Consider the following 27641-nt stretch of genomic DNA (forward strand, 5'->3'; position numbering starts at 1 on the left):
TAAATGGGGATATTGGGGTTGTCAAATTAGTATTCTTTTTTTTAAAATTGATTTTAGAGAGAAGAAGAGGGAAAGAGAGAAAGAAAGAGAAACATCAATATGTCGTTTCACTTATTTATGCATTCATTGATTCTTGTATGTGCCCTGACTGGGGATTGAACCCACAACCTCAGCATATTGGGACGATGCTTTAACCAACTGAGCTACTTCGCCAGGATTCTGATGTAGGGGTCAACACATTTGCAGCTTGTTGTCAGACCCTGGATTAACCACTGGAGGTGGACATTTTTTCTGGCTTTAGCATTCAAAATAAAACTTGTAGTTTGTTCATTTATTTAAATCAGTCCCACAAATGCTCAGTTTTACTATGAATTATAGTAAGAAGATGCTCAGAGTATTGGTTAGCTATACCAGTAGGAACAGTGAGTAAATTACCTTTGTAAACATGGTTCTTATTGTATATATTCCTTAGAATCAGTACTTCTGTAGATTATAGAGAAAATGGTGAAGTAGCCTCCAGGTCAGTTTTATATTCACTTTTCCATATCAGACATATATTTGCCATTAAGAGGGAGGGGACAATTTTGAAAACATTTCTTTTAGCACTTAGGAATACTAGTAGTTGGTCTGTTCATGTGATAAAAAGTCGCCCTCAATTGAAAGCACAAAGAGGTAGGAGAGATCTGGGGAGGATGGGCATTGTATTATTCCTGGATATTTCTTTTCTGTTGAACAAAACTCATGTGATTACTTCTGCCCTATAGGAGCTCTTGTCCCTGGCAAAGCGGAAACGCAGTGACTCTGAGGAGAAGGAGCCACCTGTGAGTCAGCCTGCAGCCTCCTCAGACTCTGAGACATCCGACAGTGATGATGAGGTGGGTGTGGAGGAGCTAGGCCACTGGGACTGACAGGTATTTGAGTGTCCCTGTGTTAGTGAATTCTGATGGCCTCTCTTTCTTAAACTGAGACCTACAACGTAAGACCTACAAGAACTTCTTAGGGAAAGAAAAGTGTAAGGAAAACTCTTGAATTGTCATGTTCCATATACTGCTCTCTGCAAGGACATTTGTGGACGATTTTTAGTCTTTTGTTTTCAGTCCTACTGCAGAAGAAGGGGCGCAAACTTGTTAGTCATCATGTCTTTCTTTTCCTCTTCATTTTAATCCCATTTTCCTGTTAAAAAATAAATTCTATCAAGAATGCCATATTTTAGTGGGAAATACTTGAGCAAGACAAGAAGCTTTCTTGTAAGAAATGGAAGGATCTATGGTTCAGGAGGAACTTTATTTTCCTCTGTCAGGAGCAGTGTCTATGGGGCTTGACAATAACTCCCTCATGCTCAAAGCACCTGAATTTTGAGTGCACAGATCTCAGTCAATCAGCTACTGACCTGTCAGCACATAGGAGCCTTTTCTGCAGCAGTACATATTCCAAGGGTACAATAGCACTCCTAAATCTAGCTTCGTGGTTTTTAGAGTACATTGCTCTAAATTCTTTTTTTTTTTAATTAAAAAAAATTTTATTAAATTTTTTTGTATAGATTTTGTTTATTTACTTTTAGAGGAGAAGAGAGGGAGAAATAGAGAAACATCGATCAGTTGCCTCTTGTACATGCCTTAACCTGGGGACTGAACCTGCAACTCAGGCATGTGCCATGACTGGGAATTGAACCGGTGACCCTTTGCTTTGTGGGATGTTGCCCAGTGACCCTTTGCTTTGTAGGACGTCACCCAGCCAGCTGAGTCACACCAGTCACGGCCATTGCTGTAAATTCTTTGTTGAGGAGCTAAGATCCTGTATAAGGATACAGGTCCTCTGGCACTATCTTAACAAGTATTAATTGTCACTGCCACTTCAGTAAAAGTTTTTTATGATGGTGTAGAGCCAGCCTGTTGCTGTACTATGGAAATATTTTCAGGTTGTAATGCTGTAAATCATAGAAAAGTTTTATTTCTTCCATCAGTTCACTGCCAGAAATAGCCGTTTGTGCCAGATAGGGTCAATGGAACCAAAACAAATTTCCAAAGTCAAATTTTGTGTTTTCAGTTCTATACTCTCTCCATGTTAAATATCCTCTTTAGAAAAAAACAAAACATTTTTTAAAATTTGATTTTAGAGAGAGAGAGGAAGAGGGAAAGAGAACAACATTGATTTGTTGTACTCACCCATGCATTCATTGACTGACTCCTGCATGTGCCCAGACTGGGGATTGAACCTGCAACTTGGTGTATCGGGATGGCACTCTAACCAATTGAGTTACTGTGCCACAGCAAATACACTCTATTTTAAATGAATGCCACAAAGTTCCTTCATCTGACCACTGCCCCACTATGCAATAGCCAAAACTACATTGCTATGACAGTTTCCTATTTTCCTTTATGTCTTCATCTTGATTTTTTATTCCTACTTATTCTCAGGCCACCTTTTATTCCTTCTTGACAGTCACTATTTTGGTGATCTGTGCTTACCCAGCCAGTTTCTCCTCAATATTTCCAATCAATCCAGTGCACCTACTTGTTCATGGAGCAGCATTGACAGCTTCGGTGTTCTGTTTCTGACCTTGTCAGAAGGAACCAGGGGAGGCTTGTGGGACAGTGTTTACAAAGTCTGCAGTAGCGTGCAGTAATGTCCTAGGCCTTCACGTCCACTCATCACTCACCCACTGCCTCACCCAGAGCCACTTGGAATACTGCAAGCTCCATTCATGGTAAGTGCTCTGTATAGATGTACCATTTTTTAATCTTTTATGCTATATTTTTACTGTACCTTTTTTTGTATTTAGATATGCTTAGATACACAAATTCTAACCACTATATTACGATTGCCTGTAGTAGTCAGTACAGTAATGTGCTGCACAGGTTTGTAGCCTAAGAACAATAGACTAGACCATATAGCCTAGGTATGTAGTAGGCTATCCCACCTAGGTTTGTGTAAGAATGCTCTGTGATGTTCGCACAATGACAGTGTCACCTAACCATGCATTTCTCAGAACATATTCCCATTGTTACATGACTCTGATTTCTTGGAGAGAGGCCAGATATCACCTTTCTGTTTAATTTCTTACTTTGTTGTCTAGGAAAATATCTTTAACAATGTATTTATTTTGTTTTATAGTTCCACTAAAGTAAAAGGTGTTTTTTATTATAACGACACTTAATTGACAGGTAGAACAAGATTTACTAGTGCCCTGTGTATGCACATTAGGGATGATTGCATTATAATTGACTGAAGTAATGTTCTCTTAATATTAAATAATTTAACATACCTAAAATTGCTTTTCACAGCAAGAGGTAGTGAATATGTGAGTTTTATTTTTTGTTCTGTTTATTTTTAATGGAGGAGCCTTAATTCTTCTCAAATTGATAATAATTCAATGTTAGAAAAGCAGTGGGCTCTGTGAAGTAACTAGTTTGTTTTGTTTTTCCATTTTGTTTTTTTAAATACATAGACAATACAGGAAAATCTTGAATAATTTCCTTTTTCCACTGTTCCTACATCAGCTACTTTTATTTTTCATGTTTCAGAAGTCAGCTGTTGTGGGTTTCTTCCCCTTGCCTACCAACATTCTATTAAATTTGAATCTGTGGTATGTCTGGAATAACCTGTAAGATGTTTATGGTCTTTGCAGTTCCTTAAGATACAAGCACTACTCTGTAAAGTATTTCTTTTCTTTTCTTTTTCTTTTTTAAGGTTTTATTTATTTATTTTTAGAGAGAAGGGAAGGGAGGGAGAAAGAGAAGGAGAGAAACGTTGATGTGTGAGAGAAACATCAATTTGTTGTCTTTTGCATGCCCCCAACTGGGGACCAGGCCTGTAACCCAGGCATGTGTCCTGACTAGGAACCGAACCGCAACCCTTTGGTTCTTAAGCCAGCACTCCGTCCACTAAGCCACACCAGCCAGGACGTGAGGTATTTCATTCTTTATATTTTTATCATTAAATCAGAGTCCTAAGTATGCAGTTACTGTAGAGATTCCCTTTATCCTTTTTAGCTGCTCTGTCAGTGAAGCAGCATATGTGTCACCTCCACAGCATTAGCAGAAGCCAAAACTTGTGCTGGAGTACATCCAGAGTCCATAAAAACCTTTACAGCTTAGGGTTCCTTGCAGCTACTTAACCATGTCTAAAAGTCCTCACCGTAGAATGCTACCCAACTGCTTATGCACTTATTAGAGAAAAAGCTGACAGGCAAGTTCCATTCAGACTTTTAAGTAACTTTCCCCCCACAAGGTTCTTAGCTCCTGCCTCTGCCTTCAGATCCCAGTCCCCCAGTCTCCCAGGCCCGCAAGTTTCTTGCAGCTCTACTCCAATCGCCTTTCCCCCAAACCCACTGGGAACAGCAGCCTCAATATCATGGCCCTCCTGAAAGGCACTTGTTCTTCAGTCTGCATCATCACTCTTTGGCCTAGACCACTAGCTGAACACCACAGACTTAGGGTGAATATTTTATTACTTTGGATAATTAAGCAAAATTGCCTGAAAAGATTAAGAAAATATATATATTAAAATCCTGCCAACCACCAGAGAATTCAGTGGTATTGCTATGAGCTTAGATTTATGGCTACCATAGAGATACTTTGGATTGGGTAGGGAATTTCTGAGAGGCTCTTAGAATACAAAGTTTGAGATGAGGTTCTTGCCTATTTTTCTCTCTCATAATGATATTCATACCTCTTTGTAGGTAAAAACTATGTACTGAGGTAATTTGCTGTGTCCTCTCATTTCTGCTATGGCTTTTTTATCCTTATTACTTACAAACTAGCCTTTTAGAAATTTGGTTGTTAAAGCAATTCTCAGTCAGATGGAGCCTACTTGTACCAGACACTCACTACTCTGTAATTTTTTCAAATATACCTCCCAACCGTTTTCCCTTCCCACCTCTCTTATTGTTAATTGTCATTAGTGAACAATAAATACAGGTTGGAAAAGTATGTTGGTTCCCCTCAGACTTGCTAGGACAGAACACCAATCAAGAACAACTGAGAAGGATAGCAGGTGCTTTCTTATAAGGAGAAACATGCACTGACTTTAGAGCAAGAAAATACCTACCTAAAAGTTATGGAAGTTTCTTATCCAGAAAAAGTGGGCGCATTGGACATTAAATATAAAGTTCAATTAGGGAGGGAATAGTAGATGTTTCATTATAGTATATTCACAGGGGGAATATTCTAAGTTTAATGAAAACAAATATATATTATTTTTGGTGAATGCATTATCCTCAATGGTAATTTGGGGCACATGTGAAAATATGAACTAGGACTCTTTCTCTAAGGTTTACTTTGACCAGTCCTGGGAAATTGGAGAGCACACCTCAGTGGTAGGCCATACACTGTGCTATGGCATTTTGGTGCTGTCACTTCCTGTCCCTGAAAGTGTTTGATAAGAAAAGCACCACAAGGTGCAAAAAGAATGCAGGGAAGAAAAATAACAAAGTTAGGAAGAAGAGTGCTAGCCTTGGCCCACTCACTAGATGGGGTTTCTTTTTTAATGGCCAAAACAAAAAAGTCCATTTGTTAGGAGAAATAGAGTCCTAAATTAAGTACTTAAGAATCCTTTTTAGAAACATGGTGGATCATATAGAAACAGCTGCAGACAGATAAGAAGAAAGCCTAGATTTTTACTTTTTACCTGTGAAAATCACATTGGATACCACAAAAACCCTTTTTTGTTGCTCAAAATTGAGTATAACTACATTAGACATAGTGAGAAAACTGCTGAATTATGTTGATACCCTTTGCCTAAATGAGAATTTTTTTTTTTTTAAGCTTCATGTATAATCTTGTTTTCAACATTTCTGACAAACAAAAGCACTAGGCCCAGCCCTGTAGTTCACATGTCGTACTTCTTTCTTCTTCCCCAAGACCTTCATCAGCCTTCCTGGTTGCGTTTTTACCTGCACATGCTGCTCCAAAGACTCTGGTTTCTTACTTTTCCCCTATTCCATTTTTTCTATTTCTTTCTGAAGCTTCTTCCATCTCTTTTTCTTTTGTCTCATCTCATCTTTTGGGTTCCCCACTTTGATCTACTTACTTCTACTTCCCACTCTGTTGTCTCTTGCTAGCTCCAATATTTTTATTAATACAACATTTTGAAAAAGATAACTTTTACTCATAAATCCATTTAGTAACACCTTTTCTAGGAAATTGGCCTAGATATTCAAGAGTATTTTGTCATTGCTTTACCATACAGATGATATATATAATTAGCACATGCTTCCGATAAAGATCTTCACTGCTAAGCTAGTCTTTTCCTGTGTATATATTGACTTAGTAAAGTTTTCATACACATAGTACCTTCGGAGCAACATGTTCCGCACGGGTGAATTATCCCAGTACTGAAACTAAACTCTTGAAAGGTTAAATATAAAGCCCACTACATTTGATAGATGATATATGCAGTTGTTTTTCTTATTGATTTAGTCATGATTATGAATGGCAGTTCTTATGCCATGAAATAATGACTACCAAAATGTTGGGCTGTGTGGTACTGCTTGTTACACCTTTTCTTTTTCTCCATTACTGTAGGTGAGAAGTGGCCATTGTTCTCATTTTGGTAATCTGCTCTACTTCCAACTTCCTGCATCCAATCTGCTCTGGGGTCAGGAAACTAGGGGACCCCATAGAGTTTAAGTTGGAATATTCTTCTTTAGTACTTGAATTTCGTGTTAGCTATTTGGATTGCTTCTAAGCCTTATTTTTACATACTTCTTCATTCTTGGCTATGTAGGTAATCACATAGTAGCACCTCATTTATCTAGGTACCATTAAAATTTCATCACAAGAATTTGGAAAAATAAAGTAATTTTATAGACTACTTGCTCAAACTTGTTTACAACATATTCTGACACTTCCTACCAAGCAGTGGAATGGAGTACTGATTACATTTTACTTTTTTTTGTATTACATCTGTTTCACTTTTGTTTTTGTCCCCATAACCAGACTACATTTTTGTGATTGAGTTATGTTTTCCAGTTAAATATATGTGATTGCTTGGTTATAAAATACAATAGTGTCCTTTGTACTTTGTATGATTAATTGCGTAGTAGAAAAGAAGGCCAAGCAATTCATGTTCTTTAGGCTGACATTAAATTGTATTTACTCTTCAACTGACCCTTTTCTACTTTCAGGGGGAAAGAAACTTCTAAATCAGGAACCATGCCCTTCTCACACACCTCTTTCCTGGCCACTGTCAAGATCTAGAATAATGACTACAGGACTTTTTTGAAAATTGCTTTGATGTACTAGAACACTCAGTTCATATAGAATTTTACAACTTTACAACTCCAAGGGGTCATAGGGATCATCTGGATTACTGTATTTCAGATTATAAAATAGTACATGCATTTACATAGAACTTAGTGGTTTCTGACATACTCTAAACTTCTTTTATTCTTTCTTCTTTGAGTCTCACACTGTCCTAATGGGTGGTCAAGGCTTGTTTATCCTACTTTACAGATAAGGAAACAGTCTCAGGTTAAGGGCTTGGGCTGTATGTATTCCAGTTCTTTTAACCCCAAATCCCAGTATAGTTTATCACTAGCTCAGATGTTCTTCTTGAATTCTACTTACCTCAAAGTATTTGTTTTCACTTATATATTCATTTCAAAGTATATAGGTTGCAGTGATTTCTTTTCTGAGTCCTAAGACCTAGAATGTGATCTTCCTTGCCCATTAGAGATATCCTCTGTGAAGACTTGAAGTTTCTTTGCCTACTGGATGCTCAAAGTACTCAGCATCTCAGTGTTACCTAAATCCAGAGCAGTTACTCTGCACTCCATGTTTCTTCCTGTGTTTTGGCTGAGTGCCAGGAAGGTCAGTGGCTTCCCAGATTAGGGACCTGCTTATAACACTCCCCACCCCACCCCGCACACACACTCAGATTGGCACAGGGTTGTTTAGTAGTAACTCTCCTTGTATCATTAGATTATTGCTGCCCATTAGAGAATCTGTTATATCAGTGAGAGTCAAACTACTAATCTCTTTTAATTTATTAAGAGAATATCTTCCTTCCAGTCTCTGTTTTAGGTTTTGTTCACTACATACAGGATGGGGCAAAAGTAGGTTTATACATGTATGTACATGTTTCCCTTGTTATTTGTAGGTCTGAGTACATGTAGACTGCTTGGGAAAGCAGGACATCAGGACATCAGTGTGTATGAGTCCTGACTGACAGTGGACCATTTTGCTTTCCCGGATTGTTATTGAGCAACTCTCACGGGGGGGGGGGGGGGGGGGGTGTAGCTCTGGCCTCTGTATTCATATGCATATCATCAGGCACTCATTTTCTCATTCTTGTCGCCTTGTTTTTTCCTTTTTTTTTTTTTTTTTTTTTTTAAGGTCACTACAGCATGCCTTTTAATAGAGCCACAGTTCCCAAAACAAAGTAAAAAATGCCCAGTTATTTCCTCTCCTCTCTGCTCTTTGGAAAAGGCCTAAGAGCATCCCTTCAATCCTGTCCTTTACTTTCGAGACTCCATTTACTACCACACTCTGGCAATGGAGGAAGAATTCATTTTCCCTCAGTCTCAGAGTCAACGGAATAAGGCTTTTGCATGGATAGGTGAGCAATCACTGAGCTAATGGCCAGATTAAGGAATTTCTATGTCAATTTTGTGTGCCACAAGCCTTGCCCATTTCCTTTATGATTTATCAGTTCTGTGATTGGGAGAAGAGGTCCTGGACAAATATTTAAAATATGTGCTTAGAACAAAAAACATTCAGGAACCTCTGGTTTCCATGAGTAAATGTAAAGTATAACAAATGTGATCTATTCATCAGGGGGAAAATCTTTAGATTATTGGGACCCAATTGAGTCTCTTTTTCTGTATTAAATAGGAATAGATAGAAATTAGACTGGCCTCCAAATTTTAAGTTATTATTTATATTTGAGTGATGGAAATTTGAGTGATTTTTTTTTTAAGATTTATTTATTTAATTTTAGAGAGGAAAGAGGAAAGTAAACATTGATGTGAGAGAGAAACTTCAGTTGGTATGCACCCGAATGAGGACCAAGCCTGCAACCCAAGCATGTGTCCTGACCTGGATTCGAAATGGCAACCTTTCTCTTTGCAGGATGACGCCCAACCAGCTGAGCCACACTGGTCAGGGCTTCTTTTAGCTTTAAAAATATTTTTCTATTTTTTTAAAGCTTCATATAATGAACACATATTTTTCTTAAAATTAGATTTTAAAGGCTATCAAAAATAAGATATGTTTTTAGAAAGTATGTATGCAAGTAGCTTAATCTAGCTTCTCAGTACTGAAACATTATTCATAAGAAACTTTTTTTTTAAAGTAAATCCGCTTACATTATTATAATTCCCCTAAAATCCTGTCACATATAGTAAGCTTGGTTGTTTGCCACTAATATGACAGACCTATTGAGTTAGCCTCATGGGAGGTACGGCACCCTCGTCATCTCATTTCTTCTGAAAATTGTTAGAAAGAAAAACAAGATTTCCTTACCACACTCAGGTTTAGTCAGGAAAGCCCTTTATAAATGGAAACACTTTATTTTCTATTTCTACTATTATCTCGTCTCTTTCTTCCCCAAGGGATAGCATCACAGATGACGAATGGGTGACAGTTGCTGAGCTCCGATGGTGGCAAATTGCAGCAGATAGAGAGAGGGCGGAAAGATAAGGAAGCCAACTAGCTTCCTAGTACCTCTGAATTGGATTCTCCTGTGTGACTTCATATTTATATCTTTATTGCTCTCATAAACACTTTTTTCCCCAGTAGGGAGTCCAGAATTTGGCTCTGTTGTACAAGAGAACCCCACATCTGTAGGCAAAAATAGACCTAGCAACTCTAAAATACATGTGACCCCGGTAGTTCAGCCTTTACCCTCTTGGCCTCATATTCCCATTAGGTAGAAATAGAAAGGGCAAAGAAAACCTGTTTGGAAGAGATGGGTGATGCCCATTTTCATTACAAACTAGTAAATATTGACTAATATGTGCATAGCTGTGTTATTTGTTATAACCAAAGCCAATGCAAAAGATGTTTTATATACAGTATTGCCTCTAATGACAAATACATATGTATTGACAGCATAGGAAGTTGATATATTTTAGCTCTGTTAACTGAGAAATTCAATACTTTAACCTCTTTTGGATTCTTTAAAATTCACCTAAAATTATCTTACTTGAATGATTAAAGAAACTCTTTAAAGATTTTATTTGTTTTTCATTTTTAGAGGGAGGAGAAGAAAGGGAGAAAGAGAGGGAGAGAAACATCAATGTGCGAAAGATATTGGTTGCCTTTCGCACAACCCAGGCATATGTCCTGGCGGGATATCAAACCAGCGACCTTTTGGTTCCCAGGCCAGCGCTCAATCCACTGAACCATACCAGCCAGGGTGAATGATTAAAATTTGAAATGGTTAAGCACCGTATTTAAGTCTTTGTCAATCTAGCTAACACTCTTCGCCCTGCTTTGGTGATTCCCTGAGACCCCATCCCACCCATTTTGTAGGCCCACTCACGCTGCTTCCAGTGGCTTCTTCATACAAATGGCCTGTCTTGGCTCATGCTAGAGAATTTCCTAAAATCTCTCCAAGATCCACAAACCCCAAACAAGCAGAATCTGGCCTTGGTGTGCCCTGTACCTCTTGCTAAGTGGCCCAAGGCCTGGCACTAGTGGCAGCCAGCCTTGGTTCTCAGCTTCCTCCAAGGCCAGCACAGGTAGCAGCATCTACAGATCACTCATGCTAGGTGGCCCCAAACCGGGCACAGGTGACAGCTGATCTTGGCCTGTACTTCCTGGGAGACGCCTGAGCCAGCGCACCAGTGGACAGCTTCAGACCATACCAGAACACCACCCAACCACCTCCATGAATGACACACTAAAGGGGCAAACTTGTTGGGCACTAGAACCCCACTGAAGCGAGTCCTGCTCTGGGGGCTTAGCCTCTGCACAGCCTCTCCTCTGCTGTGGTTACAGCCAGTCCTCACAGCTGATCAGCCTAGGGTATCACTCCCATTGGTGTGCCATATGCATTCAAAGAGTCTCTGGGAGAACTTCAGGTGGAACAACATTCACTTCACTGGGGTGCTGGAAGGAGAAGAGAAAACAAGGAGTTGAAAACCTATTTGAAAAAATAATGATGGAGAACTTCCCTAACTGGAGAAGGAAAAGACAAGCCCAGGAAGCGCAGAGAATCCCAATCAAGGTGAATCCGAAGAGGTCCACACCAAGATATATCATAATTAAAATGCCAAAGATTAAAGACAAAGAGAATCTTAAAAGCAGCAAGAGAAAAGCAATTACCTATGAGGGAGCTCCTGTAAGACTGTCAGTTGATTTCTCAACAGTAACTTAGCAGGCCAGAAGGGATTGTCATGAAATCTTCAGTGATGAAAAGCAAGTACCTACAGTCAGATTACTCTACCTAGCAAAGCTATTATTTATAATTGAAGGACAGATAAAGAGCTTCCCAGATGAGAAAAAGGTAAAGGAGTTCATCACCACCAAACCATATTACTAGAGGTGTTAAAAGATCTTGTTCAGGAAGAAGAAAAAAATGAATAATTAAATAATAATAAATATATATATCAATAATTACTTTAAAAACAAATGTAATAAATGCTCCAATCAAAAGATACAGAGTTGCTGAATGAATAACAAAATAAGACCCTTACATATGAGTATGACCCAAAATAAAACAATTTATTTATAAAAAATAGTGTATTTATTGTACATGTTTAAACATCAGTCACCTTCAAAGTACTCTTTAATCAGTACACCTGTTGAGATTTTTTTCCCACTGCTCAAAATGGTTTTTGAAATCATCAATTTTGATGCCTTTTAGTGCTTCTGCTATTTTTTGTTTTACCTCTTCCACATCGGCAAAACATTTCCCTTTGAGGACTTTTCATTCAGAAAAACAAAAAAAAAGTTGCTCAGGGAAAGATCCAGTGAATAGGGAGGGTGGGGCTTGGAGATCATGTCATTTTAGGCAAAAACTGCTGAACACTCAGCATAGTGTGGGCAGGTCTGCTCATAAATCACCCATCATGAAATGGGCAAATGTGTTGAAAGAGTCTTGAGGAAAAATTCACTGAAGTCAAATGCAGCCTCTCACAACAACACCAGCTGGTACACTGATACATATGAGGTCCTAGAACACTCACCTATCAGGGGAAGCCTGTACTACAAGGGGCCTGCACTCCAAAAGATAATTCTGTTTTTTTTTAGGTCCCCCCTCATATACTGTCTACAAGAGACTCACTTCATATCAAAAGACACATAGAGACTGAAAAGAAAGGGATGGAAAAAGATATTTCATGGAAACAAAAAAGCTGGGGTAGCAACACTTATACTAGACAAAATAGACTTTAAAACAAAGCCTATAAGAAGAGATAACAAAGGACCCAGCAATACCACTTCTTGTTATTTATCTGAAGAAATCCCATATACTCAATAGATAAGGCACATGCATCTATATGATTGCAGTATTATTTACAGTAACAAAGATATGGAAGCAATCTAGGTGTCCATCAGTAATTAATGATAAAAAAAAAAGTGGTGCATATATACAATGGAATATGACTCAGCCATAAAGGAAAAAGAAGAATGAAATCTTGCCATCTGCAATGATATAGATAGACCTAGAGGGTATCATGCTGAGTAAAATAAGGCAGAGAAAGACAAAGGTCATATGATTTCACTTGTATGTAGAATCTAAAAAACAAAATAACAAGCAAACCAGAAACAGATTTGATACAGAGAACATTCTGATGGTTGTCAGATGAGAGAGGATTTGGGGGATGGATGAAAAGGGTGAAGGGACTAAGAATTACAATAGTAGTTGTTGAATGGTTGTGGTAATGTAAACTAGAGCAATAGTGAATACAGTATTCCCTTACTTATCGCGGGTATTATGTTCTAGACCCCTCCAGCGCATTTTATTTATTTATTTATTTATTTATTTATTTATTTATTTATTTTTTTTTTTCATTAGAACAACTCAGCAAAATAAAATTCCGGTTTATTGGTGGGAACAACATTGTTTCACACATACATCAAACAGGCCAAAAAAAATAAACAGCAACTTCATAGACAAAAAAAGGAAAAAAAAAGCAACCTTTTATCTTGGGCCTTTTTAACCATCTCATACAAACCAACTACTTATAGTACAGCTAAGTACATACACAGAAAGTTACTGGAATGCTCGGAATAAGATTGTTTTTTTGTTGTTGTTTTTGCTTTTTTTACAAGGTTTTTTTTTCTCCTTTGAGATTATAATGAACATGGTCACACCACAAGTAAAGTCGGAAGTAGGACAGAGAACGCTCCAAAGGCTGGTTTGGTCATCCCGAGATCATTAAAAATGGCTGACCCCTAACAATATGTACAAAAATATAAAATTAAATAAAAAATACAAACAAATTTTCCTTTTTAAAGTACTTTTAAGAAAAAAAGCAGGGCCTTGGAAGTTTTGGTTTTTTTCCTCCCCTGTTGCAAATTCACGTGTGGTTTGGGGTGGGTGGTGGAGAGCGCGTGTCATCGCGACGGGCGGGCGGGACTCTACTCGAAGGTGACCATGTTTAGATTCTGAGACGGGAAGTGGAGGGTGAATAGGTCACGGCGGCCTTTTTTTAAGTTTAACTTTTCCTTTTTTGCTGTCTAGTCATCCTCATCTGTCTTCTGCTTCTTGGTGTCAACATCGTCATCCTCATCGTCTTCAGCTGCCCGTTTGACCGTAGCTGCCTCAGCCTCCTCATCTTCATCTCCATCCTCTTCCTCACCATCACCTTCCTCCTCCTCCTCCTCCTCCTCCCCTCCTTCTTCCTCTTCTTCATCTACCTCATTGTCAGCCTCCTGCTCCCCATTTTCCTCATTAGCGTTGCCATTAGCAGGTGCATCTCTTCCATTCTCTGCCTCCTCCACAACTTCCTTCTTCTCCTTTAAGTCCTTGGTGGTGATCTCGGAGCTGGTATCCACGGCCGCGTCTGACATGCTGGGCGCGCCGGTGATCCTATGCAGCGGACTTTAAAAAAAAAAACAAAAACGGGAGTTCGAGGACTCTGGCGAAGAAGCTGCCGGAGTCCGCAGTGACTGAGGCGCGCGGCGGAGGTGGATGCAGCGAGTGGCGAGGCAAACACAGGAACAATGCCTAGTATTTATATATATTTTAAGGCTTTATAAACCCTCCCACACACTTATAAACCGTTCCCAGTCCCTTATTAACCTTTCCCAGTCCCTTATTAACCTTTCCCAGTCCCTTATTAACCTTTTCCAGTTTTTTAAACACTACTTATGTTCTTAAACATATTCTACTCTCTTTAACCAGCGTAACTAACAACATACATATACAGTACCACAAAATCCCATGACATAGTGAAAAATCTGCAATAAATAATTAAATATAGTATTTTTTAAAATTCCATGATACAGTGAGGCTGCGATAGGTGAGCCGTGATATAGAAAGGGATTACTGTATAGTCATTAATGTACTATGTATGGTGTCAGATGGGTATTAGATATATCAGGGTGATGACTATAAATATCACTGGGTTTTACACCTGAAACTGATATAATACTGTATGTCATCTATAATTGAAAAATATTACTTAGAAAAAGAAAAGCTACGAAAAAAAGGTAAAAAGTTTTGAAATGGTTGGGAACTACGCTTTAGAAGAGAGAAGTGTTAGGATTTTTCTAAATGGTGATGTAAGTGTTGAAACATGCAAGTTTGAGAAGTAAATTAACTTATAAAGGGAAGTTACAATTCATTTATTTAATGTATCATTCTATAATGTGTTATTTTCACATCTCTTTTTTTGTGTGCGTGTGTGATGTAGTAAAGCAGTCTTTATTCAAAAGCTATACAATTTTGGAAAAACAGCTTTCCACATGTATGTCCCTTAAGCCTATCAATGAAAGCTAAAATCTTTTAACTCCTTAGTTACAGCTTTAATCAGTTAAGCCTGTAAATTAAGGCTAAACTCTTTAACTCTTTAATTACAGCTTTAATCACTTAAGACTATGGATTAAGACAAAACTAACTCCTGAGTTCCTGTCATTCTCCCTATTAGTTTTTAATTATCTTATTTCTATAGGATTAGTTTACAAACTAAAACAACGTAAGATACAAAAGCTACACAACTTTGGAAGAATGGCACGCACGCTTCTGCCTCAGAGCCCATGCCCTCTAGAACACCCAAAGAAGAATAAACATGCAACCCTCTGCCAGACCAGCCCAATCCTAGGCTATTCCCAGAGTTTCTTCTCCCATCTAAAATACCATCCTTTGGGAAATGCAGGCTACTGCAGCACAATCATCCAGGCATCCTCGAGGAAGAGAGCCCCTTTTCCTAACTTTTTTTTTAAAATAATTTATTTATTTATTTATTTATTTTTAGAGAGAGGGGAAAGGAGAAAGAGAGGGAGAGAAACATCAATGTATGGTTGCCTCTCACTTGTGCCCTCAACTGGGGACCTGACGTGCAACCTAGTCATGTGCCCTGACTGGGAATCGAACCAGTGCCACTTGGCTTGCAGGCCGATGCTCAGTCCACTGAGCCACAGCAGCCAGGGCTTTCCTAACTCTTGAGAACAAAAATAAAGTGGCAATTAAAATAACTAAGAGTAAATAAAAATTGAAAAATCAGAAGATTAAAATAGCACTCTTTCACAGTATTTTATTAAAGTGAACTAGCTGACTATGCTTCTTGAGAATAACTCATATGGAACATTTCTAAAATAGAAACCTCATCAGAATTACCCCTCCTCAACCCCCACAAAAAAAAATAAAATAAACTTACTTCTGATATTAGCCATTTTGAGGTAGGAGATTAATTTATGATCACATTATAGAAGGAGCAAAGACTTAGTGCATTTTTTGAATATTAGATACAGAGATTTCATGTTAATACCAGATTTATGATTAACTCTGATGCTGAAAAGGTTCTTTATAGTACATAAAATTAAGCCCCCAAATAAAGTATCTTTCACCCAAAATCATTCTAAATATACAAGTTAAAATATCAAAGGAGGTATAGCTTGTCTTTGTAAATTTTTAAAACAATTGCATGGTCTTTCAGACTTATAATTAAAATTCCTGATGATTTTTTGTTTGTTTTGTTCATGGAATCATTAACTGTATGTTGTTTGTTATTTTCATAATGTTGACTGCAGGTTCTGTACATTTAGATGTATGGGATCTCCTATTTATGATTCAGTTTAATCATATCTTGTAGTATAATATATGCAGTTTTTTTTTAAAGATGCATACACACATATAAAATGATCTACTTTACTTTCTGCCTCCTTGGAGTTTGTACCAGTGCTACAATCCGTGCCAAAGCATGGTCCTCCTCCCTCCTCCCTGTGCTTCAGTAGTTTTCTTCTGCTGACAGGCTTTATTCCCTGCCTTCCTGGAACCCACTCCAGAAATAAACCATTCTCTGTGTACTCAAACTTAGACATACCAATCCCTAGCAATCTCTGCCCTCTCTGCCACAGGAAGCATTAGGACCTGACTTCTATAACAGCTGCATATAATATCTTTGTTTAGTTGATAGCTTTGTTTTTATATTGTGATAAAAGTGCATTGATATTATATGAATTATCTACTGCCTCTAAGAAATTACAAGTCATAAGTTATGAAGTTTTAACCAAGATTTCAAAAATCCATATCTTCATATATAGTATATTTATTTGGGGTTTTAAAGCAATAGAGACTCTCGTAATCATTTGGACCAAATCAGAGACTCTTAACTCTTGAATCTTTCAGCTTTTCCCACCAAAGTCTGTTTCAGTTTTCCTTTTTATTTTCTCCTTATAGTGGACATTTGGGAGCAATAAAAATAAGAAGAAAGGAAAAGCCAGAAAAATAGAGAAGAAAGGAACCATGAAGAAACAGGCCAATAAAACTGCTTCCTCGGGCAGTTCGGACAAAGAGAGTTCAGCTGAGAGTTCAGCCCCTGAGGAAGGTGAGCCAAGCAACCTAGACCCTGGGATTGCACTCCCACTTGTTGTCGGGGTGAATATGCAGAGTCAGAAATGGAGGGGGAAAGTGTATGCATTATAGCAGTTCATAACAGTTTTGGTGGTCATGGATCTTTTGAAACTCTGAATGAAGGAAAAGTACATGCAGTTCCAAAGGTTAATAAGGTCCTTGAAACCCATCCAGGAAACCCGTGAGGAGTCCCTGAATTAGAGTGTCAACTCATTTTATTCTGAGTGCCTTCCCTTCCCTCTTTCTTATACATGTTCTGACAGAGGAGGAAAATCCTTGAACCAGATACAAAACTCAGTAAACAAATGTTCTTATTAGGAATTCACTAATCAATTTAATGACTCATTAAAACATTAATTTTTTATTTTTTTTTAAAGATTTAATTTATTTATTTTCAAGAGAGGGGAAGGGAGGGAGAAAGAGGGAGAGAAACATCAATGTGTGGTTGCCTCCGCCTGCTCCAACTGGGAAACTGGCCCACAACCCAGGCATGTGTCCTGACTGGGAATCAAACTGGTGACCCTTTGATTTGCAGGCCAGCACTCAATCCACTGAGCCACAGCAGCCAGGGCCATTGATTTTTTTTTTTTAATGTCAACTAATAAATACAGAAGAAATGATAGTTAGAAAAATCACCGTTTTTCAACCATTATGGTAATAATTGATTTACTCAAAAATTGTCAAGTGTTAAAACCATTGGGTTAGAGTTTGTTGGAGAGCAAGATATTTATAGTTCCAAAGCATCTACCTGTTATACTTACTACAAAGGGGGGAAAAAAGTGCCTTTACAAAGAAAAATCTGGGGGAGATATTTATAGTTTCAAAGCATCTACCAGTTATACTTACTAACTACAACGGGGGGGAAAAAAGTGCCTTTACAAAGAAAAATCTGGGGGACACCGCCTTAACCAAAAATCCAAATCAGTATCACTAGTAGTAGAACAAACAGATGTCAGGTACTTCCTGATGTGATATTTTGAAAAGGACACAATCACTTAGGGAGTATTCTTGCCAAAAATTCAAAACTTGGATAGTGCTTGATGAAGCCAATCAACCCAAATTGGGGCATTTGATAACAGTGGCTATTTAAATTTGAATTAACTAAAACTTAGAATTAAAAATTCTGTGTCTCAGTTAATTTTACTAGCCACATTTCAATTGCTCAGTACCCATATGTGGAGGCTACTGCTTAAAAAATATTTTCATCATCACCTCATAAAAATCTTTTTATTTATTTTTTAATTCTCATCCAAGGACCTGCTTATTGAGTGTAGTTAGAGGGGAAGGGATGGGGAGAGAGAGGGAAACGTTTGTGTGAGAAAGAAACATCAACCAGTTGCTTCTTGTAGGTCCCCCGACCGGGTACCAGATCCACAACTTTTTGGCTCACAGAACAACGCTCTAACCAACTGAGCCACACCAGCCAGGGCTCATAAAATTCTGTTAGATTATTTTAGGTTTATACTCTTCAAAAATTCAATGGCATGAAAGACAAAAAAGAAAAAAAAGAAAAACAACTCTTGTCGATTAAAGGCTAGTGGAGAGACATGGCAACCAACTGCAATATGTGATTCTAGATTGAGTCCTTTGGCTGAAAAGTGGCTGTAAAGGACATATTAGAACAACTGGTGAAATTTGAATATGGAGTGTGTTAGGTAAGGGTATTACACCAATGTTAAGTTTCCTGAATCTGATAATTATATAATTGGTTATGTAAACAACTCTTTTTTTAGAAGTATTTAGGGATAAAGGGTTACAATCTCTACAACTGTCAGTGCAGCAAAATGAATAATAAAAATGGATATATTATTTTATATATATAGAAAGAAAGTAAATTAGCAATGTTAACAATCGGTGAACCTAAGTTAAAAGATGTATTCTTGGCCCTGGTGTGGCTTAGTGGATAGAGCACTGGCCTGTGAACCAAAAGGTCGCCAGTTCGATTCCCAGACAGGGCACATGCCTGGGTTGTGGGCCAGGTTCCCAATTGGGGGCATGTGAGAAGCAACCACACATGGATGTTTCTCTTCCTCTCTTTCTCCCTCCCTTGCCCTCTAAAAATAGATAAATAAAACAGTTTTAAAAAAGATGTATTCTTGCAACTTTTTTCTTTAGGTCTGCAGTTTTTTTAAAAAATGAAAGTTAAATTAAAAAGAACATTCTGGTTTATATTCCAGCCTTAGTTTCCCTAACCTGTGTTTAACATTTGCCAAAGGTAGACCAAGGGAGCTGAGATGACCATATGCCACTTCACCTAGGAGAGTCAAGGACTAATGGTTAACAACACGGGAATCACGTGTGACCTGGCTTCTCTAGTCAGAGCGTAATCTTGTGTTTGGGCCTTTGTTGCAGGTGAAGTGTCAGATTCTGACAGCAACAGCTCCTCCTCCAGTTCAGATTCAGACTCTTCTTCAGAAGACGAAGAGTTCCACGATGGCTATGGAGAAGACCTCATGGGAGATGAGGAAGACAGGGCTCGTCTAGAGCAGATGACAGAGAAGGAAAGAGAACAAGAGCTGTTCAACCGCATAGAGAAGAGGGAGGTGTTGAAAAGAAGGTAACGTTGTAGTTTCTTAATGATTAAATAAAATAATAAAATAATTTCCCCAAATTTACATTTGGAACCCTGTCTCCACAGAACTTAATTAAGACTTGGAATTTATCATCATTATATATAAATTAGACATTTCATTATCCTTTTAGCATGGTTTTTGTATTATATTTAAAAAACTCAAATGTTAAGTTGCTGTTTGATATTCAGAAGCCATGTTTAAATGGCAAAAGTTTTTCCTTAACTCCTAAGAGAATTTCAATGTAAAAATAAACTTAGCTTTTGTCTCAGGAAATAAAATAGTCTTCAGAACTAGAATTTTCCCCTACCTACCTTATATCATAAAAGAAAAATAGAAGCATTTTGTTTGGCAGCAGTTAGTTCCACTTCATCTGCGAGCCTATTAGTCCCTTCCAGAGACCATATTAAGTGTGATGAGTTACCCTAGACAAGAATGTTTGGCTTTTAGTTAGCAGCAACTAACAGACATTTGGTTTGACTGAATGCTTCCAAGATTACCTGTATTAGAAAAACAAGACTTAAGAATCTGTGCCAGAGTTGCCACATGGTTTGGGATGACTTTTAAATTTTGTTTTTCTGAACTGTGGAAAACATAACAAGAGATTTTTATATAAGGCCAATAGGGCCCTGTGAGAAAATAACAAAGAAGCTCAAGAGTAATGTGTGGCTTATCTCAAGGTTTTTATTATATTTTGGTTTTTATATTTTTCACCTTACATGAATGAGGCAGTTGCCTGATTCAGTAACTTTTTTTAGTGACTGGAAAAATGTTTACAATGATGATCATTAAGACAGAGGTTCTAAGCCATTCACAGAAACTGAGATTTTTCTTTTTTTTCCACCCTCACCTGAGGACATTTTTTTACTGCATTTAGAGAGAGAGGAAGGGAGAGAGAGAAACATCATTTGGTTGCCTCCCATATGCACCCAGACTAGAGACCAAACCTGCAATCTAGCCATGTACCCTGACCAGGAATTGAACCACCAACCCTTTGGTTACAGGACAGCACTCCAACCAACTCAGCCACACCAGCCAGGGCAAATTGAGATTTTTTTTTTTTTATAGTTCATTTGTTTGGCTGCATGGCAGTGCAATAGAGTAACTCAGAAATACCCTGCATCTTTTAAGATAAAGGTCTTTGTGTAGATCTCATTTAATCATCATAATTGATCTTTTTATGTAAAATCCATTATCATCCCATTTTATATCCTGTAACACCAGTAGCAAGATAATATTTTCAGTTGTTAGATTCTTCACCTTTTATAAGGCTGCCTCTTTTATTTATTTGTTTGTTTGTTTGTTTTTAGAGAGGGGAAGGGAGGGAGAAAGAGAGGGAGAGAAACATCAATGTCTGGTTGCCTCTTGCATGCCCGCAACTAGGGACCTGACTCGCGACCCAGGCATGTGCCCAGACTAGGAATCAAACCAGTGACCCTTTGCTTCACAGGCCAACACTCAATGCAATGAGCCACACCAGTCAGGGCTAATATATGTATTTTTAAGTATTTATTTATTTTTAATTTTTTATTATGTTTTTTTATTACCATTTATTCCCCTTATACTCTCTTCCATTTCTACCCACCCCTCCTCCTGTTTATTTATTTTTAGAAAGAGGGGAAGGGAGGGAGAAGGATAGGGAGAGAAACATTGATCAGTTGCCTCTGCACTCCAGTCGGGGACCAAACCTGCAGCCCAGGCATGTGCCCTGACCAGAAATCGAACCAGTGACCTCTCACTTTGTGAGACAACACTCCAACCAACTGAGCCACACCAATCAGGACAGGCTGTCTCTTTTTAATTTTTTTTTTTTTTTAAATTTAAGGTGAATTCAGGCAGCCATAAAAGGTAGCTTGGTTGTAGAAAGAGCACTGATATTTTCAGTCAGAAGTCTTGGCTTAATTCAAACTAACTGTGCAGGTGATCTGAATTAGTCCCTTTCCCTCTTACTGCTTCAGCTTCTTCCTTGGGGATTGTTGTAAGATTTGAGTGAGATGATACCTATAAGAACATTAAAAGCTATAATTTAAAAAATAATTTTATTGAAATATATTTTACATACCATAGAATCTACCTATTTAAAGTGTACATGGTTTTATATATTCACGAAGTTGTGTAACCATCACCACACTTAACTTCAGAACATTTCCATCACCCCAGAAAGAAACCCTGTAGTCATTGGCAGTCTATTCTCTATTTCCTCCCAAGCCTCCCAGCCCTAGGTAACCACTGATGTACTTTCTGTCTGTATAGATATGTTTATTTCTGGACATTTTATGTAAATGGGATCATACATATAGTCTTTTGTAACTGGCTTCTTTTAGTACATTTTTGAAGTTTATACACATAGCACATATCAATACTTCATTTTTTTCATGGCTAAATAATATTCCATTGTATGCATGCACCACAGTTTGTTTATCCATTCATCTGTTGATTGACATTTGAGTTTTTTTCACCTTTTTGCTGTTGTGAATAGTGCTAATATGAATATTTATGTACCAATATTTGTTTGAGCACCTATTTTCAGTCCTTTTGGGTGTATACCTAGGAGTGGAATTGCTGGGTCCTATAGTAATTTTGTGTTTCATTTTGAGAACCCACCAAACTGTTTTACGCAGCTCCTACACCATTTTACATTCACACCAGCGATATATAAGGGTTTCAGTTTGTCTGCATCTTTGCCAACACTTGATATTTAACTTTTTTTTTCCGTAATAGCTATCCTGATGAATGTGATTTTGATTTGCATTTTCCTGTTGCCTAATGATGTTCAACATCTTTTCATGTCCTTGTTGGCTATTTCTATATTTTTGGAGAAATGTCTGTTCAAGTCCTTTGCCCTTTTTTTAAAAAAAGATTTTATTTTATTTATTTAAAGAGAGGGAAAGGTAGGGAGAAATAGAGGGAGAGAAACATCAATGTGAAAGAGAAACATCCATTGGTTGATTCTCGCACGTGTCCTGGCTGGGAATCGAACCTGCAGTCTTTTGCTTTGCAGTATGACATCCAACTAACTGAGCCGTGCCAGCCAGGGCCCTTTGCCCATTTTTTAACTGGGTTACTTGTCTTTTTATTGTTGAGTTGTAAGTGTTCTTTCTATAGTCTAGTTACTAGACCTTTATCAGATACATAATTTGCAAATATTTTCTCCCATTCTGTAGGTTGTAGTTTTCACTCTCTTGATAGTGTTGTTTGATGCACAAAAATGTTTAATTTTGATGAAGTACAATTTATTTTTTTTCTTTTCTTGCTCAAGCTTGTGTTATCATATCCAAGAATCTATTACCAAATCCAAGGTTATGAAGCTATACTCCTATGCTTTCTTGTAAGAGTTTTCTAGTTCTAGTTCTTATATTTAGGTCATTGATCCATTTTGAGATCATGTTTGTAAATGGTGGAAGTAGGGATCTATCTTTATTCTTCTGCATGTCAATTTTCAGTTGTCCCAGTTCCATTTGTTTAAGAGACTATTCTTTCCCCAGTCTTGGCACTGTTGTCAAAAATCAATTGTCTAGCCCTGGCTGGGTAGCTCGGTTGGTTAGTGTCCTAATGATATGCGAGGGTTATGGGTTCGATCACCAGACAGGGCACATACAAGACACAACTAATTAATATATAAATAAGTGGAACAACAAGTCATGTTTCTCTCTCTCTCTCTCTCTCTCTCTCTCTCTCTCTCTCTCTCTCTTTCTCTTTCTCTCTCTCGCCCCCCCCACCTCTTCCTCTCCCTCTCTTCCTCCCTCCCTCTCCTCCTTCCTCTCTCTCTGTAAAATCAATTTTTAAAAAATCAATTGTCCATAGATATATGGGTTTATTTGTTGACTCAATTCTCTCTCATTGAGCTGTGTCTGCCCTTTTGCCCTGGCTGGTGTGGCTCAGTGAGTTGGGCGTCATGCATGGGCTGAAGGGTTGCTGGTTCCATTCCCAGTCAGGGCATATGCCTGGGTTGCGGGCCAGGTCCTCAGTTGGGGTGTGCAGAAGGCAGCCGATCAATTTTCTCTTGCATATCCATGTTTCTCTCCCTCTCTTTCTCCTTCCCTTCCCCTCTCTCTAAAAATAAATAAAATCTTAAAAAAAAAAAAAAGTTTGGTAGAATTCACCAGAAATGCCATCTGCACCTGAGCTTTTCTTTGTGGAGAGTTTTAAAATTGTTAATTCAAACTTTTTTTTTTTGAGATATTATATTTTATTTATTGTTTTTCTATTACCATTGTCCCATTTTTTTCCCTTGTTGCTCCTCCTACCCCACAAGCCCCCCTCCCACAATCAATCCCCACCCCATTGTCCATGTCCATAGGTCATTCATACTAGTTCCTTTCCCCCCTTTTCCCTCTCCCACCTCCCCCCTGGCCACTGTTAGTCTGCTCCTTGTTTACATGTCTCTGGTTCTGTTTTGCTCATTTCTTTGTGCTGTTCATTAGTTTTCTGTATTAGGTGATATCATATGGTATTTGTCTTTTACTGCCTGGCTTATTTCACTAAGCATATTACTCTCAAGTTCCATCCATATTGTCGTGAAGGGTAGGAACTCCTCCTTTCTTTCTGCTGCATAGTACTCCATTGTGGAAATGTATCAGTTTTTTGATCCACTCATCTACAGATGGGCACTTCGGCTGTTTCCAGCACTTGGCTATTGTAAATAGCGCTGCTCTGAGTATAGGGATACATAGGTTCTTTTGAATTGGGGTTTCAGGATTTTTCGCGTATAATCCTAGCAGTAGTGTTGCTGGATCAAGAGGCTTTTCCATTTTTAGTTTTTGAAGAAATTCCATACTGTTTTCCATAGTGGCTGCACCAGTCTGCATTCCCATCAACAGTGCACTGGGGTTCCCTTTTCTCCACATCCTTGTCTACATTTGTTTGTTGATTTGTTGATGATGACCATTCTGACCGGTGTGAGGTGGTTTCTCATTGTGGTTTTTATTTGCATCTCTCTGATGGCTAGTGATGTTGAGCATTCTTTCATATGCCCGTGGGCCCTGTGTATGTCCTATTTGGAGAAGCGTCTGTTCAGGTCCTTTGCCCATTTCTTAGTTGGGCTGTATGTCTTCTTGGTGTTGAGTGGTGTAAGTTCTTTATATATTTCGGAGATCAAACCCTTGTCTGATATATCATTGGCAAATATGTTTTCCCATATGGTTGATTCCCTTTTCATCTTGCTGACGTTTTCTTTCACTGAGCAGAAACTCTTTAGTTTGATGTCATCCCATTTCTTTATTCTTTCCTTTATTTCCCTTGCCCTAGGAGATATATCGATGAAAATATTGCTACATGGGATAGCTGAAATTTTACTGCCTATGTTTTCCTCTAGGACTCTTATGGTGTCATAGCTTGCATTTAAGTCTAAAAATTTGGAATGCTTCACGAGTTTGCGTGACATCCTTGCACAGGGGCCATGCTAATCTCTGTATTGTTCCAATTTTAGTGTTATGTGCTGCCAGAGCAAGCACACTAATTCAAACTTTTATTATAGGTCCTACACTGACTTTTCTATCTTCTTGAGTCATTTGGTGGTTTGTGACTTTCTAGAGATTTTTTTCATCCCATCTAAATTACCTAACTTGTTGCCATACAGTTGTTTATAGTGTTCCCTATGATCTTTTTTTATTTCTGTAAGGTTGATGGTGATGTGTCCTCTTTCATACCTGATTTTTGTAGTTTGAGTCTTCTCTTTTTTCTTGTTCATTCTAGACAAAGGTTTATCAATTTTGTTGATCTTTTCAAAGAATGAGCTCTGGTTTTATTGATTATATTGTTTTTCTATTTTGTTTCATTAATTTCTGCTCTAATTTTTATTCTTTTCTTCTGCTTGTTTTATATTTAGTTTGTTCTTTTTCCACTGTCTTAAGATGGAAGTGAAGTTATTGATTTGAAATCTGTCTTTATTTTTAATATTGTCATTTACAGCTATACATTTCTCTTTAGGCACTGCATTAGCTACATTCTATAAGTTTTGATACATTGTATATTCATTTTCAGTCATCTTAAATTATTTTCTAATTTCACTTGTGATTTCTTCTTTGACACATTAATTATGTAGGAGTGTGTTGTTTAATTATTAACTGTTTCAAAAAGGAGTAAATTTATAACAGTGCACCCCTATCTTTTATCTTTTTACATTATAAAAGTACATTTGGAACCTTAATAATAACTGAAAGGATATAAAATTTTTTTGAGTACTGTGTTAAGAACTAAGTAAAAATTTGACTGTTGGAGTTATTTTGGAGTGATATATTAAGAGTTTGATGTTTATTTTATTCCTTTCTGCTGTCCATAATGTTCCCTAAATTCACAAACACAAAAACGTTTTATTTCACAAAAGCCTGATTTTTATTATAGACAGGAAGTCTAGATTGCACTTAAGAGAATAGTGTATTTATTGATATGTTTGCTGAGGTGGGGGGAGGGGGTTTCTAATGAAAGAGGGAAAACAGTCTTATTCAAATACAGCCTTTGTCTTCACCACTTCAGAATGTGACAGCGGCACTCTCTGGCTTCGTTCTGTCTCTAATGGAACACCATTGGTGTTGATTTAAAAATCAATTATTTCTATTATATGAAGGTTAAGGAAGAGCTGTGTTGTTACCACCAGGATATAATAGTATCCTGAATATTTTCCCTCATTTTAAGTTTATTCCAGCTTAATGCTTTTAAGTACTTTTGGTTTACTTATATTCAATATATTTTTTAAGATTTTTAAAATTTATTTATTTTTAGAGAGAAGGGAAGGGAGAGAGAAAGAGAGGGGGAGAAACATCGATGTGTGGTTGTTGTCACGTGCTCCCAACTGAGGACCTGGCCCTAAACCCAGGCATGTGCCCTGACTGGGAATCGAATCGGCAGCCCTTTGGTTTGCAGGCCAGTGCTCAGTCCACTGAGCCACACCAGCCAGGGCTATATTAAATATTTTTATAGTACTTGTACATTGGAGTTTCTTGCAGAAAGCCAAAACATTTATTAACTCCTTCCCTCTACTTACTTCCTTTTTCCTATCTAATAGAAATCAGTCTTTACAAATATTTCATTAGCACTTAAAAACCAAACAAATATCTCTTAACCAGATTTGAAATCAAGAAAAAACTAAAAACAGCCAAAAAGAAAGAAAAGAAAGAAAAAAAGAAAAAGCAAGAAGAGGAGCAGGAAAAGAAAAAACTGACACAGATTCAAGAATCTCAGGTAGGAAATTCAATGGATGTCATTATCCAAAGAGTAAAATCTGTTTTGAGTGTGTATTTATATAAAAAACTGGTTTGTATTAATCAGTAAATATTAGCTATGATCTAGGGTGTCCTTCTTGAAAGCGCTTACTCCTATAATTCTTAAGCTTTCTGTTTATTAGGCAGGTAAGCTAGGGGCTGAATTTACTGCTCTCTCCTCTTTGTCCACAAGAGGATGCTCTCTCCTTTTAAGCAAGTTTCAGTTTCTGCAGCAAATGTAGGTTTACGGTGAAGAACTGAATGATTGTTGGGTATAGAAAATCCTACTAGCAGTTGGTAAAATAGCCATCCTACATATCTTTCCCTTCCCAGGTAACATCCCATAACAAGGAACGGCGTTCCAAACGGGATGAGAAACTAGATAAGAAATCTCAAGCCATGGAGGAGCTAAAAGCTGAGAGAGAAAAACGAAAGAACAGAACAGGTAAGTGGGGAAAATATAATGCTACTTTGTGTCTTTGATCATAAAAATGATTTGACTTCCTGGTGCCCATTTTAATTTTTCCCATTTTTCAGCTCTTTTATTATGGGAAATTCCAAACACATATAGAGTATAGTATAATGAACCCCCATGAACCCATCATCATCCAACCTCAACAATCAACTCATGGCTAATCTTTTTTTTTTTTTTGCAGAAGTTACAATAAAAATCTTTATTGAGGCACTAGCTGGTGTGGCTCAGTTGGTTGGAGCATCATCCCATAGACCAAAGGTCATGAGTTCAATTCCCAGTCAGGGCACATACCTGGGTCACGGGTTTGGTCCCCAGCTGGGGCATGTATGGGAGGCAACCAGTCAATGTTTCTCTTTCTTCCCCTTCCTATCTCTCTGGAATTTTTTTTTTAAAGGGAATTATCAAAAAATTTTTTGTTTAATCTTTATTTAG

The 27641-nt window shown here is 37.7% G+C and overlaps 2 protein-coding genes and 1 non-coding gene across 3 annotated transcripts in view; 1 reads left to right on the forward strand and 2 right to left on the reverse strand.

Annotated features, from left to right (window-relative positions):
• RTF1 (RTF1 homolog, Paf1/RNA polymerase II complex component) overlaps window positions 1-27641 on the forward strand; it is a 64183-nt gene that overhangs the window by 12302 nt on the left and 24240 nt on the right. Inside the window, exons 2-6 of the mRNA XM_090270444.1 lie at window positions 765-875; window positions 16792-16939; window positions 19318-19522; window positions 26600-26714; window positions 27068-27179. Of these exons, the coding sequence (XP_090126570.1) occupies window positions 765-875; window positions 16792-16939; window positions 19318-19522; window positions 26600-26714; window positions 27068-27179 (691 nt within the window). The remainder of the gene's footprint in view (window positions 1-764; window positions 876-16791; window positions 16940-19317; window positions 19523-26599; window positions 26715-27067; window positions 27180-27641) is intronic.
• LOC150016321 (prothymosin alpha) lies at window positions 12970-14062 on the reverse strand. The gene has a single exon (XM_090271969.1). The coding sequence runs from the start codon at window positions 13959-13961 to the stop codon at window positions 13629-13631; it is 333 nt and encodes a 110-aa protein (XP_090128095.1). The 5' UTR covers window positions 13962-14062; the 3' UTR covers window positions 12970-13628.
• Window positions 24884-24988, reverse strand: LOC150016322 (U6 spliceosomal RNA). The gene has a single exon (XR_016510166.1). It is a non-coding gene; the product is annotated as a U6 spliceosomal RNA (small nuclear RNA).

Source organism: Furipterus horrens, unplaced genomic scaffold (assembly GCF_987537825.1).
Source record: "Furipterus horrens unplaced genomic scaffold, mFurHor1.1.pri manual_scaffold_3, whole genome shotgun sequence".
Lineage (NCBI taxonomy): Eukaryota > Metazoa > Chordata > Mammalia > Chiroptera > Furipteridae > Furipterus > Furipterus horrens.

Coding starts and splice junctions, on each gene's coding strand:
- LOC150016321 (XM_090271969.1), bottom strand. CDS start 13,961: ATGTCAGACGCGGCCGTGGATACCAGCTCCGAGATCACCACCAAGGAC.